The sequence below is a fragment of the Hipposideros armiger genome, unplaced genomic scaffold (genome assembly GCF_001890085.2).
Source record: "Hipposideros armiger isolate ML-2016 unplaced genomic scaffold, ASM189008v1 scaffold_239, whole genome shotgun sequence".
Classification (NCBI taxonomy): domain Eukaryota; kingdom Metazoa; phylum Chordata; class Mammalia; order Chiroptera; family Hipposideridae; genus Hipposideros; species Hipposideros armiger.
The window spans coordinates 697,720-709,298 of NW_017731589.1; the positions used below are offsets into that span (position 1 = coordinate 697,720).

The following is an 11,579-nucleotide window of genomic DNA, read 5'->3' on the forward strand; positions in this document are numbered from 1 at the left end:
CTTAGTAGGGCGGCGCTTCTCGGGGCTCGTGCCGAGGCGCAGCTTTGGAGGGAAGGGGACGAGTGGGTCACGGGTGGCAGGAGAGTCGCCTGAACGCTGCTCATCTTGCCAGGCTGGGGCAGAGTCCAGAGCCCCCGCCTGACCCTCTGTCCCTTAGTTCTTCTAGAAGGGAAACCGAGGGGAAACCCATGTAGCTGTTCTTGAAGGATGAGAACTCGCTAAGTTAGGGTCCACTGATGCTGTTCCTTAATTTGCTCACAGAATTGCAATCCCAAAGCCTCAGGCATTGCAATCCCAAAGCCTCGCGTGCCTGTCTCCATAGCTTCCCCCACAGTACGTACGTGCCCTTCCAGAACCATCACAGGGTCTTTCCTGCCTCATCCACTCTGCAGGGGGCCTTCTCAACCAACCTCGTTTTCTAACTGAAGAGGATTTGGTATCCCGAGCTTTGTAAACGCTGTGATGGGGAGAAGGAGAGACCATAATTAATGCCATAAGAAACAGAGAACTGGAAATGGGGATTTCGCTCCAGGCCCTCATGTCTGGAATACCAAAGCGTGGTGAGGAGGAGGCCCCAGCCCACCCGTCACTAACAGGACTGGTCACCTCTACCTAGTTAGGGCCTGGACATAACCCAGCTAAACTCGGGTCAAGTACTTCATTTCCTCTAATCCAGAAGGGAGTGACTCCTCTACCCTGAAGTCAGCCAGCATTTCCAAAAAGAAGAGGCAGAAGCTTGCCTGTCCAATGGGTGAAAAAAAGTGCATGCAGTTAGGAGCGTGAGGCTAGAGGTGCGTGCAGGGGGCAGTGCCCTCGCTGGGAAAGGACGGACGTGGAGGGAGGTTACGTGGGGGGAGACGGTGTGTCCTGAGGAGTTTCTAAGGAGGCGAGTGACGGTTCCATTTCGTTTGCGTGTCCTTGTGCTATAGACAGACAAGATGGTACCCAGTCCGGGGCAGTAAGATGTCACTAAACTCTGGGTGAGGATCGAGGAAACACAACTTTCCCAGTCCCTCTCGGGTGCAGACAGACAGACAGAGGCAGATAGGTCCGTATATACAAACTTTACACAAAATAAATAAGGAGCTGTGATCAGCTTGGCTGGGCATCACCCTGGCTTCCTCCCACCTGTCAAAAGTGATTCCAGGAGCCTTTCAGGCCCTCCGCGTTTTGGAACCCCCCCGCCCTGCCCAGGAGCGCACTCAGTCCCCACAGCTCCTGGGCACTGAGAACCCCGGCCCCTTTCACCCTGAAGCCCCAGTCCTGAGGGTCTCTGGAACAGGCCCAGGGCCAGGTGCCCACATCCCAGGTTGGCAGAAGAGCGCACCTGGAGCTAAGTTCATTGCCAGCTGAGCCCCCTCCCAGGGCAGAATCACAGTGGGAGCCCCTCGGGTCCGCAGAGCCTGAACCCAGTGTCAGAGCAGGCTCAGGCGCCGACCCTTGGCTTCCAAAGTCCTCGGGAGGCGCGTCAGGGCCGGGCCCCCTGTTCCATCTGTTGGTGCTGGCTCCGCACGGCGAACCGGTTGACATGCACTGGGATGGGCACCACAATCTTGGGGTTTCTTACGGGCTCCCCGGAGCGGCTGCTCACGTTGCCAGCTTTGATGCGCTTCCACTTGGCCCTCCGGTTCTGAAACCAGATCTTGACCTGCACTTCACTGAGCTTGAGGGCGTGGGCGATCTGGGAGCGCTCTGTCAAGCTCAGGTACTTCTTGCAGTGAAACTCCTTCTCCAATTCCAAAAGCTGCTCGCTGGTAAACGCCGTGCGGCGACGCCTGCTCTTGCCCCCAGGAGCTGTGACTCCTGCTGCCACTGGTGCTGCCTCCTCGGCGCCAGTCCCCAGGCTCCCCTTTAGTTTCGGTTTAGGTCCCAGGAGAACCCCCGGGCCCCCTCCAGAGCTGTCCAGGAAACCGTCGTCCTCACTGTCACCGCCCGAGCCCTCTTCCTCCTGCTCGCTGCCTGCTGGGTCTCTTGCTGGTGCCTCCAGCTTCTCCTCATCTGAGCTGTACACCTTCCCCTCTGGGGAGCCAACACCCACGAGCAGGGAGGGAGAAGGCAGGAAAAGGCAGGCAGGTTGGAGGAGGCACGTGGAACCGTGGCCGGGCAGACAGCAGGAAGCGATGCAAACGTGGAGGGGGTGAGGTGGCGAGGAAGGGGAGACAAGGACAGCACATCCAGGGTGAGGGGTGGGGAAGAGGTTCAGGGGAGACAAAGAAATGGAAAGAAAGGTATTAACCAGCACAGATTTCACTATGGCAGTGGGGCAGGCAGTAAGTGTCTTATCAAAGGAGCATTGTTCCCAGGACTGTCCCCTCACTGTTCCCGCCACCTTCACCTCATTCCGCCCACTCACTACCTTCTCCGCTTTCTCCAAACCCAGACCACGCAGCCTCAGGGATGAAGCTTAGGGTCCTTTTGGTCGCTGTCAGCAGGACTGGGCAATGTAGGACAATCTACGTTTGCAGGATAGAGGGGGACGGGGGGCTGTTGGTCTCTGTCATTCTCCTGGGAAGCCTCATCCAGCCCAGTGGGAAGAGCTGCGCGTTGACCAATCTCTCTCCTCCTTCCTTCTCCCTTAGATCTAGAATCACAGAACCTCATTTCCGGATGGGAACTTGAGGGTCATCTGATTCCCTAACCGCTACTCCCAAAATCTGGGTCCAAGAAATGGTATCCAAGGACCTAGGAGTCAGGTTTCCTTACTGTGCCCCCTTCTCCTTAACCAGAATGGGGACCCCTCCCAGCCACATGGCCTGGTTTTTCCTCCAATTGCTTAGCCCCCTGAAGCCTCTTTTTATCTTTCCCCTTATTTTAAAATGACGTCATCGCTTTTCCACCTTCCCTCTCCTAGTCAAGGTTGCTGAGCAGCACAAACAGCTGCTTTCTCCTCAAGTTCGGAATCCTGGGGACCCCGAGCTTGATGCCAGCTGGGAACATGGAGGGACTATGGGGAGAAATAGAAAAGCGGCAAGGGAAAATAGAGACAGTAAAAAAGAGAGTTTGTCTCATTTAGATTACTGAGTATTTGTAATCACAGCCATATCAACGTTTTAACCCATACGTAATTGTAAAATTGGGTTCAACCATTGGTTTTATGATGATCCACTGATGTTTTTGCCAGAGCTGCAAATAATGCATTACGAATGTTTTCAGTGTTTGACTTTTACAAAAATCTCTTGCTTTCTGTCCAAAGGACCCATAAGTAGTAAAACAATAAAAAGTCAAAAGAAAACCAACCAACAGGAAAGAGAACAAGAGAAAATGGATAATCTGTAAACCGAATAGTTCCTGACCAATAGAGTTCGCTGTGTAAAGAGGGGAGGGCTTCGCAGATGTGGGAGCGCATGTACACCCACCACCAATCACATGCACGCTCAAGCGCACGCCGAGGCTGAGAGTACAACCCAAATGATGAAATGCTTTATAAGAGGAAAGGGGTGTGCACGTGTGTACGTGGCTCGAACACCTTCCAGCACGCAGACCTGACCTCTAACCCCTCCCCATCTGCCTGCGCGCCAGCAAGAACTAACTTCTCAGGGCCTCCAGGACCAGCCCAGTCACTGTCAATGCCCTCCTGGCTCCCAGGGTTGTCCCTTGCCCCTCACTGATGCAATCTACGCCTGTGCTTTTTCTCTAGAGCCACGTCGACATTTTCCTTAAGAGGCCAGAACTCTCGGCCCACATCCCGAGCCCACCTCCATCTCCGTCAGTTTCTTCACCCCTCAAAGGTATTTTTACCCCCCAGCCCACCTTTTGTCCCTGGAGTGCTTCACTCTTTACCTAACCTTCTCAAGCCCATGTGGCACAGCCCAGTTCAGCTCACCCAGCCTCCCTATGCCGGTGTTCACCAGCAAGCGGACTGGTTCTCTCCTTAGCAGCTCGGCCCAGCCTCCGGTGCGATGCCAAAGCGATGCGAAAGCGCTCCTCACCACACTCACCTCTCACCAGCCCATGCGTCCCCCCCCCCCATCTCCTCCCTAGCCAAACCCATCTCAGTTCCTGCAAGACTCACATCCTTGGTTTCCGCCTTCGTTTCAGTAAGGGCTCTTCCCCACACTATTTCCCGCGTGCACAGAATGCAGACGCAACATCTCGCAGACTGCCCTCGCGATCTTTCCCCCAAGCCAATCTCAGTTCATGGTAACTCCATCCTCCCTGTTGTTCAAACCTTTGCTCTCTCTTACAACCCACACCCAACCCGCCAGCAGCTACTGGCAGTGCTGCTGCCTTTAAAATGCACCCAGACCCACCTCTTCTCACCACCTCCTCTGCATCCAACCAGTCCAAGTCACCATCACCTCTCCCCTGGGTCACTGATGCCTTCTCCAAACTTCTGCCCTCTCTCTCTCTCGCTTCCCAGGTTCTTCTCTGGAATATCGTACGTACCCTTCACCCAGAGTTTGGCACTGGCTCATTGCCTAAAGTAAAGGTCTTTGTCGCTTTTAAAATTAAAACTCTCAATACTCCCCACCTCTGCTTTCTTTGTTGCTATTGTACATGTCACCAACTTGATTTATTCATTTTATTGGCTCTCTCTTCCTATTAAAATATAAACTCCATGAAGGTAGGGATTTTTGATATAGTGTTTCACTGCTGTAGCTTCAGCATTTAGAAAGTGACCTGCACAGGGTAGGCACTCAATATATATTTGTTGATTAAATAAACAGTTCCCAAGCTTGCTCTCTCTCCGTGTCTCTCCTTTCCCAGCCTCTCCTAAAATATTCCCCACAGCCCCACCCCATCCCAGCTCCAGTGCCCACAGACACTCTCTCCAGGAGTATTATCCTGCCCACTTTTCGGTATGCCCTCTGATCTCACAGTAGCTGGAGAGGAACCCATATGGGGTGGAAATCTACAGGATCTTATGCTAAAAAAAAAGGACAGTCTCCAACATTATTGCTAAATCCTCTCACTTTTCATTTTTAAAATACGGTTTGTAGTAAATAATCACAGAAAAAACCAAAATCTTGTAAAAACTCCGACCAATATTACAATATTTTAAACAGCTGCTAAAAAGGCAGGAACTGGATTTTAGGGCTTCAAGGATGAAATCATTTAGCACAGCTCGGGGTACCCAAGGGGTGTCCAATAAATCTAAATTGATGATGATTGAGATGAGGCTCCCAGGTTCCTTGATCTGGCAGGGCCCTCCTGAGATCGCATCATCCATCCCTCTGTCTTTAGACAGATCCCATAAAATCCAGCCCGCATAAGCGGGCCACCCTCAGTGCTGCTTTTAAAGCCAGACAAGAAGCGCAGGTTCACAACCTCTCGTGGTTACTTGATCCCAGTGGGATGCTGAGCTGCAGGGGCAAGAGTTTCTTTCTGAGCCTTTATAATCATGACATTGAGGGCTCTGATAAGCAACTCTTGGAAGGAGGTGGGGGTGGGGCAAAGAAGAAAGCAACCCCGAGGGGAAAAGACAGCCCAATGAGAGCACGGGCCAGTGAGAAAGGCCAAGGAGAAGGACAGAGAAGGAAAGCAGGCAGAGGCGAGAGGCAAGAGAGAAGTAGCGTAGATACAGCGGCAGAAGAATTAAATGATAATCAGAGAAACTGAAAGAGCTAAAAGGTTTAGAGATGGGAGAGAGAAAATAGGAAAAAAAAAACCAGGAGAAAAAAAAAAAGAGCAAAAAGCTTTTTTTTTTTAACCCCCGCCCCTACTTTTTTTACCCAAACATTGATCCATTTGGAGCAAAGCAAAACATTTTGGCCCTGCCATTGGCTCCTTGCACCGCCACAGTGGAGTATGTTAGAATGCAACACGTAAAGCGATAGAAACATATTCAGAATTGGATGAGCGATACAGTAGCCCAATCCTTTAAAATATAGCAACCCTGAAACAGCTGACTATTCTCATGAGTTAGCTAAAAAATAAATGCAAACTATTGTCTTTCATCTGCTTTATAGTGAATAAGAATAGTTAATATAATCAAACAAAATCAAAATTTGCACATAGAAAAATGTGGTATTGACTAAAAATTGACAGAAGCAAATCTTCTTGATAAAATTTCTATTTGCAAAATTTGATTTAGAATAATTGGACTTGGTAGATATAATGTCACTAACAGTAAATTTCTAATTATAGATGCTCTAACTAGTTGATAGGAGCAACAAACTTGATCAACAAAACAAGACTTCATCAAAAGTTTTACGTGGGAAATAATGACTCTGATGAGAATAATTTCAGCAAAAGGAAAATTGTTCATTGAAAATGATTTGACTGTGCTAGGCAGGTAAGCCAAACAGATAGAAACCTTCGGATCTTTGTGTATGAAAATGTTATTACTGGTAATAGAAGAATATATTGAGTTTTCAACTTGTTCCCTGTGGGTAAGTCTAGAGTCGGTGGAAAAAGTGTGGTGTCTGTCCAGGGGGAATAATTGTGGAGCAGATTACTTATTAGGAAACATTCAGGGTTCACTGTGAATTATCCCGGTGGTTACTGTTACCCTAAGAACCAGGAATCACGAGATTTGAGTCACAGTTACTCGTGAAGTCCGTGCCAGGGCGTTAATCCCACTCCAGAGAGCAGCGCTCAGGCTCCAGGGATGCGCTTACGTGGGGCTTTCCTGCCAAGAGGAAGGGACGCAGCTCCACAGATACAGGCAGGCCCCATCTTGGTAATGGGTCCAATCAGGCTGGAGTAGAAATCAAGGGCCAAAGCATCCATGGTAGGCATTTTCCAGTAAAAAGAATCCACAGCACCAGGCTCGGGCCATCTCGAGGGGGCGTCCCACAGCTGTGGTCACCAAGGATGGTGGGCCTGGGCCATGGCACAGAAAACCGCCTTGGGGCATGGAGAGCCATGTTAGATCCCAGCTATGGGGACGTACAGAGTTCCTTTGCTGTCCCTTATCCACCCTGCCCTGTTCTGGTTTATAGAAAATCAAAGTCTTTATATCCACTAAAGAGAAGTCTGTCCCCCATTCCACTGACTTCTGACTTCCCTTCCCTCTACGAACAGGTGCATTTGCCACCACTCTCGTGTCTTCACCCTCCTGTCATCATCACGCCCAGCACAGAACTATTCCTCTGTTCAGAGACAGTACTCTCGCCTGTCGTTTATAACAACTGACTTTCAGTTTGCTTTTCACTCAGCCCCGTTCATTTCATGCCCCCGTTATGCTGTGGCTCCTTCCTATAACTTTAGGGACAGTCAGGGAAGTTCATCGTCACTGTCTCTATTCGTCCCATGACTCTTAAGCATGCCTGACTCCAGATGGACGTGAGAATTTTCCCTACACCACGGCCATCCAGAGCCTCTCCCACCTTCGTAACAAGCTCGGGGCACTCTTCCCACCCACCCAAGCTCAGAGCTCCTCTCGTGGCATATTAACCTTCTCACTGCCAAGAGCACCCCTGCATAACCTGTAGCTTTCCCGGGACACTTCCACATGTAGTCTTTTATCTTCGAGCAACTCGCTGAAGTGGAGTAGACCTATGTATTAGTAGTACTGATGGGAGGCTAGCCACCTTATTTTCAGGTGACGGTACTGCGTTTCAGAAAATGGTTTTCCTAAGTCGCACAGCTGGGGACAGGGCCATGCCTAGAACCCTGGGCCCCTCGATAATCGATGCCGCTTTCTCCTGTGCACTTTTATCCTTTTATCTTCTCTTCTCCTCCCACTTGCAATACAAAGTCCTTTCCCCGGATGCCTCATCAGATAAATAACCTTCCTATCAAATCCAGTTTAGTTTAGGCCTCACCCCTCTCACGTCTCACCACGGAGCTCTAGCCTGAGTAATACCTTCCCTGGACGTTCTCAGAGAAGATTCTTCCCATTGCAGTAGGAGAGGCCGCGCTCCCCACATTTCACCTCTGTCTTTTGACGGGCGATGCCCCTCCTCATTTCCCACCACGACACTCCCACCAGATCGTCCTCATATTTTCCTTTTTTCTGTCATTACTGGTTCGTATAATGTAATCTCACCAGTCAACATTCCTTTTATTTCAAAACGTATTTTCACATTTAAAAAATAATATTGCTAAACTATGGAAACAGCTTTGTTTTAATATCCGTTTTCTCTAGCTTCTAGTTTGCAACTGTCTCCCTAGTCCCTCAAGTACAGCTCGCTCTTGTACATGCGTCAACCTCGTGGAGGACCAGAAATGTCCTCCTGTCTTCCTCCCTCTCTGCCTTCCTCGTCACAGAACTCTTCAGAGCCTCACCCGGCACCTCTCCTATCACTCCCAGGACTGCGTAACTAGCAGGGGGGAGGCTTTCCTTCTAATACTGAAAGGGAGCTGCAGGTACGTTCTTCTCCTCCTTTCTGGTTGTTAGGTATCTGTTTGGGGTTTGTTTTTGTCCGCCCAGGAGTCCCCCCTTCCTTTAGGCACTGCTTCTCACCTACTACCCAGCACACTGCGCTTGTCAATCACGTCTCCACCCTCATGACCATGTAGGCGTGGGACCTGGATCTAACCAATCGTAACATCCCATCTCCCTGGGGACCTGACTCCAGCTAGTTAATCGGTCACCCCAGGATTTTATATGTGCTAGAAGTCACTGGGGGCCCACCCTGGGATTATAAAAATCAGGAGCTGCTTATGCTTCTGACACCCGCCGCCTCCTGCCTCTCTTCAGGAGCGAATGAGGTGAAGACAGAGAGAAAAGCCAGGTTGGGAGTAAGAAAAAAAGACCTAACAACACTGTTTGTGTTCCTGTACCTTGTAGTCATGTGAATCAATAACTGTCCCTTTGTAGCTTAAATTAGAATTGAGCTACTGTCACTGGCAACTCAAAGAGCTCTGACTCCATGCGATGCTGTAACTGGAAGCGACAATAATCGCAGGACTCCGGGGAAGTCAGCCTCCCCGCCTCATGCCTCACAACTCTCCCATCCAAAATAACGTTCCCACATTACCTGAAATTATTCATCATAACACCACCCTAAAACTCCACCAGTTTGAGATTCATTTGGACTTTTAAAAATCTCCTTAATCCACCTGAGTGTGAATTATTTTAATCCAATGGCTTTGCTCCTAACAACTGAGATCAGACATATGAAGGGATAGGAACTTTGATGAAGAAAAAAGGAGAGGTATTTTTTTTTTAATGGAGAGAATGGAAGAACAGGCCCCAGGGGGACACAGCAGAAGGGCTTTGGGCAGCCTTGGGGTCTACAGAGGATGCTAAATGCCAGACGGGGGGGGGGGGCGAAAGGGGGCAAGAGCCAGAGACACAAATGGGAACCCCCCCCCTCTGTTAGATTAACACGATGTTCTCTCCTGGAGTCTTCATATGAACAGCTCTCAGAACGCAACGCTGTTTCTGCTACTCCCAGAGATACGTGTCCTTATCAGTACAGGGAATCTCGCCCGGCCTCCACAATTCCTAGGGAAGATGTCTTTCCCAACTGAATTCCCAGGACAGCTCTCCATCCATTTCCAGAACAAGGACAACACAGATCACGTCTCTCACGCCTATTACTTTCGGATGCTGGACAAGTGTCTTCTCATTTAACCCTGAATCCTGTGAGGTGAGCATCGTGGCCCTTACTTTACTGGTGAGGAAACTGACACTTCAGATGTTAGTATTTCACGGGAGGTCACAAAGCAAGGGTGGCTGGCGCCAAGATCTGTATTCACAGCCCGTGCCCACTCCTCTGCACCACGCCACATCCCTTTGTTAACACTGAATGAAAAAGAGACTGAATCGTAATGTCACCCTATCAAAAATACTGTACCCGTTGGAGAAATAATATAAGAGTCCAGGACTGATCCCACACAGGACTGCTTCCACACAGGAACGGATTCCACACAGGAATGGATACCACACAGGACTGACTCCACAGAGGAACGGATCCCACAGAGGAACGGATTCCACACAGGACTGATCGATTCCACAACGCAGCCTTTCCTTTTCTCCCTCCCTGATGGCACTGCTTTCTTCCTCACCAGGTCAAATCGGTCACAGCTGACCCTCCATCTTTTTGGCCCGGAGAAGAACTATCCCACCTCTATCAGATGTTTTTCTCTCTCATTTAATATGAGGGTGTACACAGCCATAGCTCAGGTTAACGCCTCCCCAGTCCCCAATGACAAAGCCTTTTCTAGCCTAAAGCCCAGCCCTGATTTCTCCTCAAGATGTACATATCCCAGCCTCCTCTTCCTCGTCAGCTACCGCCACAACTCAGCCCTGAAAAGTACAGGATGTCCCCCAACCCCTTCGCTCCACATGCTTTCCCTGTTTTTAAGGAAACAATTCATTAATAGGGGTATCCTTAGAGATAAAAACAGAATTTTCGCGCTAGAAGCAACCTTACAGATCGCCTAACTCCAACCCCTAAGCCACAGAGAGGTGTGATTGGGCCAAGGCCACTCAGTTACATGTTTCCAGTGTCCATGTCTAATGTATGGGAGAGTTACTGTCCATTCCAGCACACAACGCTCCATGCCTTCACTCTCAGGACAACGGCACCTTCCTCTCTCCTCCCAGCACACCTCTGCGCCCCACTCTCTTCCCACTGCTCCCGACACAGTTCCATCTTCTCCTTGCTTCCAGCACCACACCCTTTCCTCCAGAATTCAGTCAAGAAACCCGTCCCCCGTGACCCCCAGTTCAGAAGTATCGTCCTGTTTGGTCCTGACCTCGTTCTCCACACAGGGCTTTTTTCCTCATAACCCGCGTCTCTGCCCCCCCCCAGCCTCCCCACTTCTAGTAGAGAGTTTTTTGTTTCGTCCCTTAGAGATGATTGCTTTCCCTTCCATGAGGGGAAGGGAATGAAGACCCTGCTTCACTGCAGTCCCGGGCCGGCTGTCTCTGCCTACAACTTAATTCAGCCTGAGCAGGTCCCTCTCCTGTCACGCCACATTCAGGCATCCCTTCTCCCTATTAAGCACATCAGTGTCTCGTTCACATTCCTCAGAGCGGATCCCTTGCTCCCAGCACGATCCTATTTCCCATGAAACACCCCAACCTCTTCTTTGTCACTCCCAATCCAGACCTCTTTCGTCCCCATCATGGCCACTGCGGCTGTGGCACTGCCACCTGCATAGAGAGCCCTGTCTTCCCACTGGTTCCGAGGAGACAGGCTGTCTTCGCTCCACCTCAGCATGGGGCAGCCCCCGTCCCCTCTAGATAAAAGCTCTCTCCCACCACTCGCCTTATCATCCCTTTGTAAATCCGTCTCTCTTTTTGCATGTCTACTCTGTTACTTCTCTCATTTCCATTTCCTAATTCCCAGTTTCACTGCAAAGATCTTTCTTTCCCCGTTACTTTTAAGGCAAAATTCTTGCCTGTAGCTGCCCATTGTAACATCACCCTCAATGCAAAGCACTGCTCATACTAGGTTCTTCCTTCTTTCCAATTAAATAGTTCCCCGTCATCGTTCCAATTACTGCATCTCTTCCATTATTCCCAGTATAGACTATTGATGCCCATGATTCTAAGAATTACCCTAATTATTTATAATATATATCTCCATATTTACATATGCCACTGCAGAAGTCCCTTCTCTTCCACTCTACCTTCACTATGGTGCAGGGCATCTCAGCATCCCATTCCAATCCTCCTGGTAAAACCTTCCTCTTGTCATTTCTGAAATCCCTCTCTCTCTCTCTCTCTCTCTCTCTCT

At 49.8% G+C, this 11,579-nt stretch overlaps 1 protein-coding gene across 1 annotated transcript in view; it reads right to left on the reverse strand.

Moving 5' to 3' along the window:
* Positions 1-1,194: 1,194 nt before the first annotated feature.
* The window catches only part of GBX1 (gastrulation brain homeobox 1), a 26,188-nt gene continuing 15,803 nt past the window's right edge, over positions 1,195-11,579 (reverse strand). The window contains exon 4 of the mRNA XM_019655358.1: positions 1,195-2,019. Within this exon, the coding sequence (XP_019510903.1) occupies positions 1,469-2,019 (551 nt within the window). The 3' untranslated portion in view covers positions 1,195-1,468. The remainder of the gene's footprint in view (positions 2,020-11,579) is intronic.